This window comes from Melanaphis sacchari, unplaced genomic scaffold (assembly GCF_002803265.2).
Source record: "Melanaphis sacchari strain LSU unplaced genomic scaffold, SCAv2.0 Contig79_pilon_pilon, whole genome shotgun sequence".
NCBI lineage: Eukaryota > Metazoa > Arthropoda > Insecta > Hemiptera > Aphididae > Melanaphis > Melanaphis sacchari.
In genome coordinates this window covers 45,072-65,099 of record NW_020271559.1, presented here as the reverse complement: position 1 = coordinate 65,099, position 20,028 = coordinate 45,072, and the positions used below count along the sequence as shown (strand labels likewise).

General features: G+C 25.4%; 2 protein-coding genes across 2 annotated transcripts in view; one reads left to right on the top strand and one right to left on the bottom strand.

Annotated features, from left to right (window-relative positions):
• The window catches only part of LOC112601497, a gene marked incomplete at its 3' end in the record, with an annotated part of 80,754 nt that extends 73,665 nt beyond the window's left edge, over nt 1-7,089 (bottom strand). Inside the window, exon 1 of the mRNA XM_025349154.1 lies at nt 6,970-7,089. The remainder of the gene's footprint in view (nt 1-6,969) is intronic.
• Nucleotides 7,090-17,263: 10,174 nt separating this feature from the next.
• Nucleotides 17,264-20,028, top strand: part of LOC112601488 (dmX-like protein 2) — a 29,932-nt gene continuing 27,167 nt past the window's right edge. The window contains 3 exon segments of the mRNA XM_025349143.1: nt 17,264-17,640; nt 17,712-17,909; nt 19,389-19,548. Of these exon segments, the coding sequence (XP_025204928.1) occupies nt 17,554-17,640; nt 17,712-17,909; nt 19,389-19,548 (445 nt within the window). The 5' untranslated portion in view covers nt 17,264-17,553.

Genomic DNA, 20,028 nt, shown 5'->3' with positions numbered 1-20,028 from the left:
AATTTGATAACATCTCCTATTATGTGTTATTATATTGCCTATCCCCGTCGTACAGAATTAATGGAAAATAATAAATAACCTCCTACTATGTGTTGCCTACTAGAATCGTCTATGAAATAACGTATGTCATTATTAAAAAAAAATATAATATAACATAAACTATCATTCAAAAATCCTCTTATGTAAGCATCGCCAAAAAATACGAACTATAATAAAACTTCAAACGTGGCAAAACATTGACAATTTACAAAATATTACCAAAAAATAATGAATTTTTTTCAATCACACGAAGTTTGACAAGACTATAGTCTTAAAATTTGTGTCTGTAGGTCACTGAGAATTCTTTTTTTAAACTTTTTTTGTGTCTTCTAAAAAATCGGGTTTAAACATGTATTTTCGTGTCAACGGCGACGTTGTGATATAATAATATTATACAAACACGAGCGTACATTGTTGTCCAGCGTGATAACAATCGTCTCGGGCGACCGGCCAAAAGTCGCGAGCGAAATCTCTCTTGTGATCACATGGTTTTAAATTTGACCGGCGCTACGTATAATATACGACAACAGAAGTATATAAAAATAATTTTATTATTATCGTCGCGCTACTCCCGGAGATTACGGTTTTCGTTTTCGTTCTTCTTCCCCGACGATTTGATATATCGACGTTCCGCGCGGGCAGCGTACTGCAACGGTACAATTTAATATCATATTATATTATTATGATGGTGTTGTCTCTCGCTTTGGCAACGAGTCAACCCGCGTGGTTCGTCCGTCGTCGTCTCGAAAATCGCATCTCGCGGCGCCCCGAGGTCCCGCGTCTCCGAAAGTAAAAGTCCACGGTAATAAAATAAATATAACACATATTATTATTACCATTATTATTATTATAAACGCACACTAGGTATGTGCCCCTTCCCTACTTCTTGCCACCACCACCACTGCCGGAGGAGAAGGATTGGTCGCGAATACCCACCGGGCCCGGGTGGGGTACCAATGAGAACGGTGGCGGCTGTCCGTCCGTTAATACGGCCGGTTTGCCGATTGCCGTAATGTGCGATTGTCGTGTGTCGCGTGTGTAGCTGCGTCTCCAGTCATCGTTGTCGTTCGTGTTGACTTCACGGTTTACACGGCGAAAAAATTGTTGACGTATTATATCAGGCGTGATGATAATAGCACATAAATAATATATTGTCTATGTATAACTAAAAGGCAATGTTTGTGTGCATGCGTTTACAAGTGATCCACAGCCAAATCTATCGCACTCGTGGCTCTGAAAATGGCACCAAGGGAATATGTGAATTTGAAGATATGCACATCAAAGCCAATTTTTTAAATTATATAATATAAAGTGGGGCTTATAGAATACGAATATGTTTTTGTTTGTGCAGCTTCTTTACCATTGGACAGAAAATAAAATACCTAGCTATTATAAATTGATACAATTTTATGTTTAATAAAAACCAATCAATATATTAAAAATATATGTAGTTTACATTCAACGAAGTTAAAAAAAAAGGGGCAAGTAAGTCCCGGAAAGCCGGAATATTTAATTCGTCGCAGGAAATATACAAAATAGCTACCTAGTAATATTATATAATAGGTAATAAGCAAATCCAACCGAGTCGTCGCTCGAATTTTTATTATTTTGTAACAAAAAACATAAAAGTTAAAAATATGATGATAAATCGTGTACCTGCTTTATGGAAAAAATATAATGTCTTCATACGTTGATTAGAAGAGTATAATTCACCAATATGTTCACCGCCGTCACCAAAATGTTATCCTTTAGTAAATTATTTATTCAAATTCTAAGTTTTAGAATTTCTAAAATACCTATGTATACCTTAAAAACCATCGTTTCAGACACTTAAATTATTTTATACTATTCAAAAAATGTCCTGTGCGAGGAAATAAAATTATTTTCAAACTAGAACCCCCTTTAATGCTTTGAGTTCAAAATTTTTAAGCATGTATATCTTTAAAAAATATTGATATATATTATACGCAGCTAATAAATCAAAATTAAAACAATTAGTTTTTGAATTATTATACCTTATTCTTATGTACCTACTAAAGATAATAATCGTTATAATAAGTACTTAATGATTTTATATTAAACATAAAATGAACGTAATATATGTATAGGCAATACTTATAAAAAACAAAAATTCTAATATCTATGTACCTGCTTGTAATTACTATAATTTTCAAATCATCAGCCCTCATATTTGTATCTAAACATATTATAATATACCTACGGTATATTATTTATTATCATTATTAAGGTATATACATATAATTCTCTCTATAGTATTAGTATAGTTCAGAAACTAAGCTCTTTTAAATTTCAAGGTAGACGATAAGTGTACTTTAACAATTTTTATAAAAAATAATCTGCTTTACAATTTATAAGAAAAAAGTAGTTTTAAAATGAAAAATAAAAAGAAATTTTTCCTTTATAAACACATAAGTACAAAACACTCGTTAGATATTGAATAAAAAAAATCTAAGTATTTGAAAATACAGTCTTTAAGTAGATAAATATGTAGGTATTAAATTTTATTGTATAGAAAAATATTTAAAATATCTAAAGTAAGAAATGAGAGTGAGCAATAAAAATGAGAGATATAATTGATGAATCATCATAAAATAAATATCTGACAAATAAACCTAATTGACTTTTGCAGTTCAAATTCATGTTTAAAAATATAATTAAAAAAGAAGTACCTAGAAGCATTTACCAATTTTTCTCTTACACTCTGTATTAATAGAAACGAATCGCAACTCCACAGTCGCAGTGCGTACACTACCTATATGGTTTGATTTTTTTTAGTTCAACTTTAACTTTGCCGCTAGATATATTGTATATAATGATGAACGTTTAAAAAAATAAAAAATAAAATACAACGAAGATTAGCAAGTAGTGAGTGTCTAAATATTTTTATGAGTAACAATTTCACAAAGAATTCACATAGTATACTGATATATATTTTATAATCATTAGATATAGTCTAAAAACTAAACCCTGTACGAAAAACTTGGATACCACTGCAGAAATTGTTTGTTACCTGTACCCACCAAAGGTTTTCCGGTTAAAACTGAAATAAGTTTATCTATATACTCGTACATGGCCTAAGTATATTTTAATAATTTTATATTAATTGTATTTTACTTTTTTAACACTTCAACGGCAAGTTTAAAAAAATGAAACCTTTATTATACATGAATATCAAATCAATTTTTCTTTAATGAAATTCTAACTATTTAAATTATTAAGTCTCGACAATTACAATTATAACAAAAACATAGTTAACTGAGAAAGATCAAAAAAAAATAAAACATAGAGCACATGCTATTAAATTCTTAGGTCTGTAGGTATGCAGTATAAAATTAAGGATATGTTTTATTATAATTACATTATTGGATGATCAATTCGATTATAATTTGTAGTATAAATATACAATATACATATATATATATATAGGCAAATTGGTAAAACTGCAGCTGTCAAGATATATAAAATTAACTATACGTCGTTTATTTATGTTTGATGGGAAGGTACGCCTATTTTCCGGTCATCACGAAATAAACGTATTCATTAAGTGTGCTATATACCTAGATATTATATTATTATAAACACCATCAAAGATTTCGTTGTATGGGTATCCAATATATATTTACATGTGTTATCACAGTGTGTTTGTTATGTTTGTAAACACCTACACTATATACACATTAGTACTAAGCTATAAATATAATAAATCACTTTTTCCTACATTTAGTGAAAACGGGAAAATATATAGATTATAATATAATGCGTAATATGTACCTACATAAATACACAATATTTATAAACGTACAAGTCTAACAATAAAAATATCATACCAAATATTTATATAATATCCCGTTTTGTATAAAAGTTATATTATATAAAAAATATCTATATAATCTAGGTACTTAATATTATAATATTTTATCATTTTTGAACACCAGACTTGGGTGTCGAAAATAATACGTAGGTATTTAATAGGTAGATATTAGGTATGTACCATCATTATGTATTATATATATCATATTTTTTTTGTTTTTACATATTTACCGAATTCGAGTCACGTATACAATAATAATGGTGCAACATCGGTCAAAAAAAAAAAAGAGGAAAATGATGAAAAAATTAGTAGGTTTTTATAATAATTTTCGAATAGATCCATGTCTGATAACAGCGTGCGGTCCAACTCGATGGAGACCACGACATATTCAAAGGCAGCCGCACGTTACCAAATGAGCTGGTTATTGTAGGTATATAAGTGCTTACTTATGAAATGAGGTTATTAAACTTAACACATGCGAAAATAACAGAAAACCAGTTTCGAATCGTCTGGGAAATGATTTTTACTTCGCTTTAATGTGTGTATATCATTTATATTATGACTCTTTGGATTTATGGCATCGACGTTTTGTTTTCGTCGATCTTTATTATAAACAAACGTTTTATATTATTTATATTGTACCCAATAAAATGATCAAAATAGATTCAAACATTCACTACATGTTATATACCTGCCTATTGATAAATTATAAAAAAACGGCAATTTTTTTTTCTCTAACGTTTAATAATATTATTTATAACATATAATAATACTTATAATAATACTATTTAAACATTTTAATTATAAACCACATACACATAATTTTCACTATATATCTAGTCTAGGTATATAAAACGTAGATAAAATGAAACTTTAATAAAATTATATTTTAACTATATTTTGATGAAGCTGATTGGAATAATTGTGAATGGCAGTTGTTCTTTTGAGACCGACAACGAATACCATTTATAAAATGTTATTAGTTATTTCTACATAAATACGTTTACTTATATTATTATTGAAAAATACATTTTACTAATAAGACTTCAAGAAAATTAAATTTCAAATACATAATAAGATTAAAGAGAGAAATTTAACTGAAAAATGAGTTTAACTTAGATCTGCGAAGAATTGTATTACTTGTTTTAAATATCATTAAGTACGTAATTCGTTTCAATTAATAATTTGATAAGTGTTATATCATTTTCAACATTCAGACCAAGAACTTTTCTTAGGATATTGGAAACATTCAAGGTTTGTCAGTCCTCTAAATAAAGCAAGGAATTATTTTATGGCGATTTGAATATTGCCCGTAAATAGATTTTATACATTTAGAACACTTCCTTGTTAATTTTTTTTTTCTATTCGAATATGCGGAACACTATAACGTAACTTTCAATTTTATTTAACTATTTATCCTACTAATAAATTTTAACTACTGACTACTATTATTGTCAATTATTTTATTTATTATAATTATGTGTATTTTTTCTTAATTAATTAAAAATTATGAGATACTATTATACTAAACAAACTTGAAATACACAATTTGTCTTCACGTAAATACCTAATATTGGGCTTTAAAAATTAAGATAAAAATTTAAATTTTATTTAGATTATAGATACATAAAATTAAAACTAAATTATTACTTTTATGATAATAATTTAAATTGCTAAATTAGAGTTATAATCATATATCATAAAGAATAAATAAAAAAAAAATATTTGTACATATTTGTTTATATTTTTTAGTAGTGTATAACTTATGATTTTTTTTTACAAATTTTAAAGATTCAATTTTGTTATTTGATTTAATTAAAATACCAATTATATTTTGATTAATAATCTATCCATAAAATAACTTACTACTTTTATTCTTAAAAATATCCGTTAATAATATATTAATATATATATTTTAAAACATTGTTTAATTGTGAAACTCAAAATATTAAACATTTGTATAGGTAATAATTACTTTACGTATATTAGGTTATTAAAAAGGTAATTTTTTTGCGCTTTTAAGTTGCGTTTGAATCATATTTTGTATTAATATATGGGTATTAGCTGCATTGTTTTGTATTAAAATAATATCAGTAAAATTCAAAATTCAATTATCTTTTTGCATCACTGCAAAACGTTATTATACTGTCACATAAAACCAAAACATCCTTAAATAAAAATATATACCAATATAGTAAAATTTTCTCAAAAATAATACTGTTCTAATATTATTATCCAGTGTTAAATTTTTATGATTGTTTCGGTCGTTTTCGGTTAGACGTCGCTTAAAACAATTACTGAATCTAACATTTTTGTCACCAATATTTATTTTTTTTCATATTAAATTAATTAATGAATAAGCATCTTTCTTTTAATAAATACAAGTGCAATATTATACCAAGAAAATATCTTTTAATAAAACACGTTAGCATTTTTCAGTTGTTTGTGTTTTAGATTTAATGGTGATTGATGTATACGCTATATTGTACGAAAGCAAGCATAATAGAGAGCGATTGTGGATAAATACTGGTGTAGAAAATAAATACGTGATGCGTATCCAGTAAAGAATTTTGCCATATTTTACCGAGCCCCATTTCGTTTCCGACACAACAATAATTGATCCTCTCAATATACTTCGTTTTTTCTGAGAAGAAACCTTTTATACAAACGTATACCTGCCGATTTTACTGCGTAAACACGTACACGGGCGTCCTTTTTATTAAAATACAATGTAAACCTAATGGTTAAATGGGGAATACGATCTTGCACGTCTATGAACACCCTAGCCATCAATAATTTATTTTAAAAACAGAATATAAAAATAATAAATATTATAAAAATATATTCCCAATTTGCTTTATTATATTGTATTTATCGCAAAATATTAAAAAAAAAAAAAAAAAATATATAAAGCAACCGCACGAATAATTTTTCCGGATAAAAAATAAAACTATACGCCTAATAAATAAAAATAATCTCAAGTATTGACCAAGTAAGCTATTTTTTTATAAATATATACTATATTTTTTATAATATTAATCTGTCACCATAAATAAATTGTTTTGAGATTAAATATATTTTTAGTATAAATTACTTACGTTTAAATGTTCATCATCTTCCAAGAAAAACTGCAATCACACTGTTTCAAAACAAATAATAAAAATTAACACATAAAATAATATATTTTATTACGAAGCGTATAATTAAAAAAAAGTTATAAAAACATAATATTATATTATAATAAAATATATTAACCGATAAACAATAAAAATTAAAAAAACACACACCGAAAACACTATAAGCCCCAATTAATGAATGTGCACTGGGGAAACGTCGAAAAAAAATTATCGAACTATCCGAGACGCGAGCGAGGTACGGAGATAATATACGGATTCGCACTGGATTTTTGAACTGCGGCGCATGAAGCCAGAATGAGCGGCAGGATCCCGGCGCCGAGTGCCGGCTACCCGGTCGACACCCCACCAACACCCGATGCACACGTGACGATTTCTAATAAAAATTCGTTTTTTTTTTTTATGTATACATTTTACATTTTCAGGTGCGCTTTATGCACACACACATACACACAACTATCGGTAGTCGGTCGTCGGATCTACTATCGACGCGATCGCATTCGATTCACGAAAACGAAAAACTATACATTATTATAATATTCCCAGCTCGGCTAATTAATTTTTCACGGCAATCGTTGTTCAAATACAGGTACCTACCTAAATAAAAACATTATTATTATAATGTTATATTATCGTGTCCCGTATTCCACACAATATTATATTATATAGTAATACGTGCGTCGTGAATCATACATTAGTACAGACTACTACGGAGTGGCCAATACGTTTAACTTTAACGTAAATTTACCTACATTTATTCTTAGATTTAACGATTCAATTATTTTTAAACGTCCTCTACTGCAGTGTATTTACTTACAATTTAATTGTTGTCAAATGACACGTTATTAGTGCACCAATGTGTAAAGTCTTCAAAATAACTTTCGATTCTGCAATTCTATATTATATAATTACACATGAAATACAAATCGAAGTGCTTTTAAATCTTATTCACCTAAACCTAACGAATATAATTATTAAGTAGGAAAGTGCTTATCATCATACAGCTGTATCCCAGTATGTGTTCATATTTTGTATTGAAGTTTGTCAATTAGATGAAGTTAAATAGTCATTACACGAAATATTGTTATGCAATTAAATAATATAATATGTATTTTATTAAAATTGGAAATTCATAAATTTCATATATCATAAAAAATGAAATATTACATATTTATACGTCAAGAATAGGTCGTGAATAGTGCAGCTACGTGTTAAAATATTATAATATATATTATAAGTACAATAAATCTTTCTAACAAATTACTGAATTTTTTTAGGATTATATTATATTGAAATATACATGGAACATGATGAAATACGTCACCACAAACTATGTATTATAATTGAATATAATCACAATAAAACAAAATCGTTTACCTTGATCGTTGTACTTTTAAATAACGTTATTGTTAAATAAAATTGTTCAAAAATTGAAATCATTTTATAATAAAATTACATTAGAGCAATATCGTTTTCTTGTGGCCGCCCCAGTACAATTTTATGCTTATTGGATAAATCAACACATATAAGTATACTTTCAATTACCTACCATTAATATAAAAAACTTAATGATGAATAATAAATTAGTTGATATAAATAACACATACGCCCACGTTTTCATGCGTGTAGGCGTTGAAAGTATAAGTTACATATCAATTCGCAGACACCAAAATATATAACTATTTTTTAATTAGAAAAAACATTTTAGCGAATACATTCTTACAAATTGTTTTTACTTATTTGAATATCAACCAGTTCGTAAGTCTTCTTTTAAACCAGTTTGTGTTACCCCACTATAGAATATTTACATTTTTGCGTTATTTTATAATTATTGCCATTTTGACCTTCCGATAAAGTGATGCGATTCTACCGGAGCCACTTGTCACAGACATGTTGTTCGTTAATGACAAGCAACATCATGTGCTAATAATTTTGAAACATATGTAATAGTGTTTGAAAAAATGTATGAATGCCTAACTACGAATTCATTTCAAAATCATATTGTTCCTAAAAACTTAATACGATTATACAGTTTATACAGAAATACCGAAACAAGTAGGTATATACTACAAGAGTAATAAAAATAGTAAATAATAATTAGATAGGTACATTAGGTACAATTATTTTAAACTTGACTAGAATTACTAAAAAAAAAAAGTTAGAACGGTAAATTGTAATAGTTTATCAAACAAGAAACTATTTCTACCTATTTCAAAATTGCATCGTCTACGTAAATAATTACAAAACATTATTAAAAACTTTTTTAAATATATATTAAATAAACATGAAATGTGTAAAGTATAAATATAATTAAAAACTGAAAATTGAAAAAAAAAATATTCTATTGATTACTGATGTATAATATATTTCTCGATAAGTTACTAATGAGCAAATAAAATAAAACAAATATAGAAATTATTATTATGAATCATTGCTTCAATTCTTTATTTGTTTTGAAACATAAATATGAATGTAGGTATGTTATATAATAAATAAAATATGATTTTACTATAAACATCATAATTTTTAAAATAAACTCAAATTTTCATACGTTAAATGAATCTTAACTTTCCTAGCATTCTAAAATTACCATGATATAATTTGTTAATAATCATATCAACTTTGTCTTTTGGTTTCAAACATCTAATATAGTTCATTTTTTTTTCACTTTTATAATAACATAATATATTAATTTCAAAAACGTATTACGGTTAATATTGCAGTATAGCTTAATATTATACATTTTATTCGTATTGACTATTGAGTTATATAAGGTGGCTAACGTATCAAATAAAATGAGTATAATATATTGTATTATATAAGATCTCACATGTTTATACATCATATGAATACAAAAGAAAATCTCTTGAATGAATATTTACTTTAAAAATAAATAATATAATTTCCATTAATAAGAAGCCGAATTTATTTGTAGTTCAAGTTTAAGTATTAGAATTTAAAAAAATTAATAAAAAATTGTTAATTTAATAATAAAATGATTATTAAATTCATTTAATATAATATATACACCATTTATTGAAATACGAATAAAAAATATAGTAGGTATTTTAATAATTTTATTTTAACTATACTTACAACAAAATAATATCATTTCTATCCAATATTGCAAATAAATCTATGTATTTATCTATTTAATAATACTAAATAGGAACAATAAATATACATAGAATACCAAAGATTAGGTTATTTTACTATTACTACTTACTATACACTTGACGAAAATCACTCGTGTAGGTACCTACATATAAATAATACTATTGTGTAATAACATCACTAATCATTTGTGATTTATATTACTTATGTCACCTTCTACAACATAATATTTTATTATTCTGCATTTAGGTTGGTATGCGCTTTAGAATTACTGTCAAGAATCTCGAAAAAACTTATAAATAAAATTTCCTAATGGTTTTTATTTTAAAAATTATTGTTTAGCAATATTAAAGTTTCCATTTTTTTTTTTTTTTTTTGTTTTTTGTTATCGACTAACTAATCTAAACCTTTTTAATGACACAATACATTGAAAATTTCGTAAAATACAATTATCTGTTCATATTTTTTTCAGAGATACCGAAAAAATAATAATGTCATTATACAAGTTTATTGTTATCAACATCATTATACTGCAGGCATTTAAACGCTAGAAGTACATTAAAAGGACATTTAATCATATTATATATGCAATATGTAAACGTTGGAAATGACATTCATGAAAAGTTATGTGAGTTCACAGGAAACAATAAAAATATTACACTTCTTGGCGTCCTTTAAACAATGTGTGTTATTTAATCATGTACAGTAAAACATATAGTAAAAAGTCTAAATCATTTTTACGTTATTTTTTAATCTTGTATTATTCTTATTATAATAATATTAATATGATTGATGTATTTAACATTTTTTTTAAAAACCTTTTTCCAGACCAGAAATAACTGTATGTAGGCAATAAAACATTTCCGGCACAGTCTCCAAATTACATTAAAAACAGACAAGTCCATCCAGTTCAAGTAACATTTCATAATAGACGAAACGATGTGTTATAATAAACATGACGTTGAGATCTCTGTTGCAACTGCTATGATATTCTATTGATATATATGATAGACACTGCACTACTACAATAACATACTGCAGAAGTTCAATAATGCAACTTGCAATTTGCAAAGTCCTATCTATATCAATCATTGTTTATTAAATAATTAAAAAAATTATGTTTCTTGAACTCTTAAATCTTAATGTTTTCTGTGTTTGTGTTTTGATGATTTAGCTATTTAGTAATTTAAATACATATATATTCTAATGATTTGAGTTTTATAAGATATGTACTAAATAAAATTAGAATTTAAATTATAAACGATATTTAATTAGATACTCAATAAGCAGTACACTTTAACTAATAGATAGAATTTATATTTTATACAACACGATTTAAAAAGTATACTTAAAATGCCATAATATAATATATATAAATATACAAGAACAATTTTTTGTTATTAAATTATATTAAATATAAATATTTAAATTTATAAATAAATTAGCAAGTGATAATTGATAAAGATAACCAAAATAGATGTCTATTTTATTCTGTTATACCTATTTCTTGACATTTAATAAAAATATTCAAATGCTAATTTTCCTGTCTCCTATTACAATTTATTAAATATAAAGTCACTAGTAATGTTTGTCATAAACACTAATTAAATCACCACATTAAAAAATAAGAAATATAAATGACAAAAACCACTTATCATTTTGATACCTATACATACTTTATATCTGTTGCAAAATTAAAAAAAAAAATTACCATTTTAGTTAAATTCGATTAATATTATTATTATTATTATTATTATTATTATTCACAGATCAATCATTTATTAACCTTATAACAAAACCATAAGTATTAGGTACATCTCCATGTATACCCTCTTTTATCATTTAAATATTAATAATTGTTAAATTAATATTAATTAATTAATTATTCCCGATATTTATTTAGTCGTTTATTAATGTAGAAATTATAAAATATAAAAAATAATAAAGAAAACATTTACATTTTTATTCGAAAACCGTGGAGGCACCTAACGTATAGGTATTCACAAATCACAAGCAGGTGGTCCCATATTAATTCAAGTGTTCAAAAAGGTTCCAGATAAAGAGCCTAGAGCAGTATTTTAATAATGTTATTATCATAATTATTTCATGAACACAAAATATAGGGGATTGGTATAAAAAAACACATGATGATATAATCATATTGACGATAGTCTACCATTAAAGTACCAAGTTATATATTTTTTTGACAGTCAATATACCTATTTAATTAGAAGACAGTAGTTGTTTTTCAATTACAGTTACGTTAATAAACCAACTGTATGATATGTTGATAGCTAAAATAAAACTAAATAAATGGACCTGTATAATTTATTAAAACCTTACCTATATAATATAGAATAATCAATAAAATACATATCATTTTCGTTCTTAATCTGATTAATAATTATATAAACTATATTTTAAACAAATCAAATTAAACTTACCTATACTAGCTAGGTGTACATTTATATATAATATTATACTATACAAGTTAGTTTTATTATAGTTTATTGAACGGATGTACAATTTAATTTATCTATAGTAATATTAATTTTACAAAACCATATTGCTTTATAAATGTAATTAAATTAAAATATTAATTAAAAACCTCATCACATAGATTTTTTCTCCATAGGTACATGAAATAACATAAATTAATTATTTGAACAATATTTAATTTAATGTGATCCATAGTTCATTTAATTTTGTCTTAAATGTTATCGCTTAAAATACAATATTCCAGTTAATGTGACTATTAGGTTTATTATTTTTACTTCAATTGTTGTTACAATCTAAATATTATATAATATATACTAATTTCTATAAACAATTAATAAAAAATGTGTATAAAATACACAAAGCTTTAAAATAGGTATCTATAAAAAAAAAGGTCATTAAAATTTACTTTATTTGGGTGTACCTATAGTATTTTGCTTTGTACCTAATTATGATGTTAAAAAAATTACGATTTACTAGTTAATAAGTACGTTGCAAATATAAAATCGTTCAATATTTTTTATTGTTATCTATATATGTTTTTTTTGTGCTTATATATTGAACATAAAACTAAAGAAATTAAAAAGAATAAAAAAACTATCTTATAAATGTATTATTATTATTATTATTGTATTTATAAAAATTATTATAAAGTGTAAATGAAAATTATATAAATATTAAAATACGGATGTATATAAATTTCTATTGAGATAAATTACCTACATATCTATCAATAGGCGTTATTCCCAGCAAACATCACTTTTCTTGTATTTACTTCAAGCTGAATTTTTAATCTAGGTGTCCATCGTTTTATTTTAATTTAATAACTACTGTATAATTTAATACAATGTTTTCCAAAATTATTTATGAAAACTCAATCTTAGGTTTTCATTTTCATATAGGCGAAACTTGGACCTTACTTTACTGTTTCCACAATTCATTTTTAAACATTTTTCTGTTATTTCACTTTATATCCTCCTATACTTAAATTTAAATTTATAAATTTATGAAAAAATGTCAAATATTATAGTCATGTGAGTCTTCGTGAAAAACATTTTTATGATTTTCATTTAATAGTGGAAACGGTTCCTTTAATTTATTATATACTGAGAAGACATAATTTTGAAATCCACGAAGATCAACATATTTAAATTACATCCCATATATATATTTGTAAGAATATTTTTTTAATTTTAAATATACATAAAAATTTACTCACCAATTTATAACTAAAACCATCAAAGAGATATAGCATGAATATTAACAATTAACAACAAATTCAAAAGATAGTTTTACAAATTATTTTGAATATATTAATTTTTTAGGTAATAAAAATAGTTAAAAGTAGCTTACACGCAATATATAAATATATCATAAAAGATTATAAATAATACATAATGAAAATCTCAATATTTAAGAAACGCTATTATATAGTAATAGTAATTAAAATCTTTACAAAAAAATGACAATACTTATCTATCGAATATCACTCACTTGGATAATACGTAAGTATTAACGCAATAACACGTAAATTACATAAAATAGGTTTATGTATTACACTTTATGTAAATTAAGTGATCGGTGGCGCTTATTAACATCAAAATGTAACACTTTTATTGTGTTCATGCTATTGGACGTGGCTGAAAGTGGTCAGACACAATCTATCAAATATTTGATATACTACTAAAAAAATTAAAAAAATATTAAATGATTCATTTTGCTAGCATGCAATTTGCAAGTCATATAATAGATACAAATCAATAAAAATTAATCGTAAAAATCATTCTGATATACAGTAGATTGTTAATGTACCTAATCGTAAAGTATAGATGTGATAATTAAATATATAATTCATCTATTTGTATCGCTTTAATAAATGTGTCAAATTTAAATTCAGTAATAAAAAATATTATGAATCACTGCTTACAAAAAATGATACTGAAAAAGTGTGTCAGCCACTATATTTTTTAGAATATTTTATAATTTATTTAAAGTGCTAATAGTAATTCATTTATTTATTAAGTTGAACAAATCTTTGCTGAAAACAAATAATCAGTAGGTATATTAAGACTGTAGATATATAGATACTAGGTTTAAGTAATACTATAGTTATTATTATAATATCATATTTGTTAACATCTATACCAACATAGCCAGTACTTCTACGTATGAATAGGTTCATAATTTCGTATAAATAGCTTAAAATTAGTTTAAATATTTTGAAAACTATTCTTTATACATTTGTGCACAAAAAAAAAAAAAAAAAAATAGTTTACATAAGTAATGGCGTAAAGTTTCAAATCTATACGTTTAATATTTCTTGGGAGGGAGACTAGTAGCGACTGTAAACGTGATATACTCAAGCATTGAAAACATTTCATTTTTAAATTAGCATTGATTATACAATAGACATGTCACGTATGTTTGCCTTTTAAAACAAAATTATTTATTATTGTTCAAAATGACTAATGAACAACATGACAAAATATTTTTCTTTTTTTCCATGTCAAAAAATTGTAGAAATAAGATACGTTATAATAAAAAGCTATGTAAAGGGACAAAAATATCAATGATTAATTTATAAGTGCATATGTTGATATGTGTACATGTAACAAGTTAAGACAACTATTTAGTGGTAGTTAGAATGAGACCAATAGCAAACCCAAAAAATTGTTGAACCATCAGTATATACGAAAAGATCTAGAGAGATTTGAAATTACAAAAGTTATATTATAATAAACCATATGATAATAATTTTGTCATCAACATCTATTGAATAATGAGTGATGACTTACATTTGAATAGAAAGTATTGAGTACCTAACATTAGTATTAATAAATTATTAATTCTTAATCTGTTAAGCTTATGCATTGCTATCTGAGTATTTAAGTTAAGTGCTTTGTAAATTTTATAACATCGCCAAAAAAATTTAAAACTTACACTAGTATGAAGGACAAAATTCAATACTTTGCTGAACTCCAAGCAGGGAAACGCAGGGGTACAATAAGTACGCGTCCATTTTGATATGTACTTTGTGATCATGAATTTCATGACGCTATCTTGTGGTAAGATATTAACTACGTTGCAACACAATGTTATACTCATACTCGTATGCGCCCGACACATATTGTTATGCAATCTAAAATACATAGATTTTTACGAAAAACAGTCACAGCTTTGGTCTCCCAACTCCACACCAAATTAATATATTTTAAGATATGAAAAAACATAATTATACTATTATGTTAAAATTACTTTAACATCACGATAAACTAAGTAGTGGATAAAACCATAAGATTACACAAAAACATCAAGTGATTTTTGAAAAAAAAATATAATACTGCTGTAACTAGCTGAATTCTATGATTATTAATTAGTAAGTGGCATAATACAATTTTAGCGCAATTTATTCCGTATAATATTTAGTATTTACCAAAGAGTGGAACTTATCAGAATGAAATCATGTTTCACGATAAAAATTTTCTTCAATAGACATTTGTTTTAAAAAATGTTTGATCCAAACATTAATACATACCTATATTATTATATTTATCATGAATGTTTATGTCTTATAACATTGTATATTTTACAAATACATTAAGAAACCTAATATTGTTTTTATTCAATAATTTTAATTGCAGAAATAAGTGAAGTTTGTTGTTAAATCCTATAGTTGAAGGTTTAAATACGGAAAAAATAGCTACACTTAATATTTTCCATGTTAATATACAAAATTATATATGGTAAATGAAGGATAAATGGGCAATAAGCTAATAATATATAACCCATTTATTTTTTTTAATCTAAAAAAGAATATATTATATCTGTATATGTATATCTTTAATCAAATTTATCTCAATTTAAGACCCATAATTTTATTATTAAAATTATAAGATAAAAAAATTAAGTAATTTGGTGTAAATTTTAACTTCCTTATTACTATTTATTTTTGAATTACAATAAAAAATTCCTTGAGAAGAAATAGATATTTTACTATATTGAGTATAATGCAATGTCATTAAAATATGGACTTCAAACAGTTCAAACTTACATTAAAATTTTATCGGTTTTTTTGGAAAATGGTAGGAGATTTAACCTAACCTAGCCGTTTAAAGTACAAACATATCCATTTCTCTACTAGAAACAACTTTCAGAGTTGAAGATTGATACAATTTTCTAATTGCTTGTCGTATATATACGTACAAAAAAAAAAAAAAGAAAAAACATCGTGTAATGTTTTAATAACTGCATGACAGTTATTCATTGAAGAACGTGAGAAACAATTTGTTTATATTATATTTTCTATCTAAAGATCCTATTCTAATTAAAGTGCACAATAGTATATATTATTATATTATAGCATAATAAAACACAATATTATATCTACACTCCACAGTTGTTGTAATAATAATTAATGCAATGTTTTTCTCACGTTCACGCGCCAACATTTTATCACGATAATTATGGTAGTGGAATTTTAAAAAAAATAATTTTGTTCCAAAGAATGGGCATCACTGCAAATCTACTTCTCTCTACTCGATCACCCTACTGTAAAAGATATGTATACCGTCATAATTTAAGGTCCATGTTATTATGCATAAAAAAAAAAACCTTATCAAAAAACATCCACGACTATAATCTTTATCAATTTATCGAATATTTATCAGTGGCCTTGTCTATATAAGACTGTGTATCGGTCGGTGTATGTTGGTTGTACGATTATTACTATTATTGTAATTAATTTTTTCTGCAATTTTTTACGTTCGGGTGTCGTCGTCTTCACCCTTTTTTTCTACGCGCTCGCACGGCCATGCGCTCGGCCTATATCGTTCACGGTGCGACAACGATGTTACGTTAGGGCGGGCTAAAGCGGAAGCGTTGGAAGTGTCTGACCCTCTTCTAAAGTCGGTCATGTCCGTGGCTTAGGCGGTAGACGACATGAACTGCCACCAGATACTGAGCGGTGCCTGTAACGCTGGCGACCGGTGTTTCGCCGTCGGCAGCGTGGAAGGCGTACCGTTCACTGTAAGTATTCATCGCCCGAACCGTCAGAAGTTGCCCGCTACGTGTCGCTCATCGTCTGTGTCTGTGTTTAGGCTTATGCTGCCGGATGTAACATTGTGATACTGGCAAGCACATTCGAACGGGTGCAAATCATTCCTGGTGCGATACACAACTACATCCGGATCAGTTGTTTGGACTGTTCAACGGACACGGGTAAGATAGCGGCTGCCTATGACAATCAGATTTGTGTCTTTGAGCCAACTCCGCTAGTTTGCAAAAATTCACCCCATGTAAGTTCATTATTAGAATCATTAAATATTATTGTTTACACCCTAGACACACCCATACACTTTATAACCTGATAAACTTTTGGCTTTGTATTTTTTTTTTTTTTTAATTGAACCCCTTTTTATTAATACAATTAAAAAATTAATATTTCTCTCATATTTCTGTGTACCTAAGCAATGATTTTTTTACAATTGGTTTTAGGTTCTATTTTTTTTTTAATGTTGTATACGATATGTTAATATTAGCAATTTATCATATAAACAATCTATATGCTATTATTGGTCAACAATACTAAGTACTGTAAATTATTGTTACAATTAATAATATAATACAATAGTTTATGCATAAACATTAAGTATCTACAAAAAATATATAATATAATAAGCCTTCAAGGAATATATGGGATTAAATAAGGACCAAACCTAACTTTACCTGTCTTATTTTATTAAATTTACTATTTTTCCACACATTTACCCTGTTTTATAAAAGGTACAAGCATGTATAAACCAACTTTAGTAATTAAATATAAATCTCAAAAGTACCTATCCTATCACTAACTTGAAAATTGTTTAAATCTTTGTTTACAAACAACTCCAACTCTGGAGATTCTATATACTAACTGATACATAACTATACTTTAATGAAAACAAACTTTTACATAATATACAAGTATAACATTTATTAATGAATATGATTTTATTCACTTTCAATTATTTTGAATTTTGAAATGATGGAAACTTATATATATTAATAAATAGATATATATGAGTATACAAAATTGTAATAAATACAAATTCACTTCTTTAAAACATTAGTTGAATATATGTGTAAAGATTTTAAAAAAATTGTATCAAATTTTCTCATACTTTTATTTACAACTCATTTCAAATATTCATGGATTACTATTGATATGCATAATATTTTTATCATATATACCTAATATAGTTATAATAATATATGATGGTTTGAAACAATTTTGTTTTTTGTGTTTATGAAACAGTTATTAAATAACAATAATTATGTGAAAACACTTTACAATTGATTATTGACAATTAATCCACTTGAAATATTGTTTATCTTTATGTTATACTATAGGTGATATACATATTACTTCTTAGGAGAAAAATATAATTAATTGGTCAACTATAAATTTTAAGTTATTAATTTTTTTTAATCAAAAATCCATCATAACCTTTTGCACATTATATAACCATTGACAAAAATCAGTTTTAAAAATAACTGTGTAGTATCATTTGGAATCTTCTAAGTATAAATAACATTAAATAATAACACAAACTACCTACATGAAAAATTTTTGAATTTTAATCATTATTTGTTTTAAACATGAAAAATATTTAAATATTTAATTATTTAGTTTCAATTATTGATTGAGTAATTAAAAAAAAAAAAATGTTGCACGTGTAAAATAATCTTTTGCTATTTATTACCTAATTATTTGATTTATTTTATTATAATTTTAGCAATTGGATTATAAATGGGTGGAGACTGCTAGCTGGCGAACTGCTTGTCGTATAAGCTGTTTGTCATGGAATTTAGAAGGTACCAGGTTGCTTACAGGAGGTACAGTTTTACAACTATGGCATCAACAATTACCAGATGAGCCCTTAGAAGAAAATACTGGTAAATTATTTTTGTAATTTTTATCATTAATGTGTATAATATTATATTTATAAAATCAAGTAAACATATTATATTAATAATTTATTTTATACACTTTAAAATTATCAACATTTACATTGAAAAATTTTAAGAAATAATTAAATTATGTTATTTTTGATTTTTTTTTTATAAACTATTAACCCAAGTTAAAAAAACAAAATTTCTGTGCAATTAGTCATACCTTTATTTTATTCTAATATTAATGACACAATCTTTGTTTCATAATAGATGTCTAGCATTATTTATCATATTCTAGTGTAATTATTATTTATACAAAAATTCCTTTCAAATAAATTGAATATTATATGTAATTTATTTAAATATGTTATGTTATATAAATAAATTTGTTAATTAGCCAACTTATATAATATTTTTACTTAAACTTATATTACTTAATTACTTATTCGAGTTTATAAATTATTATTTTTGTTTTGTATTAAT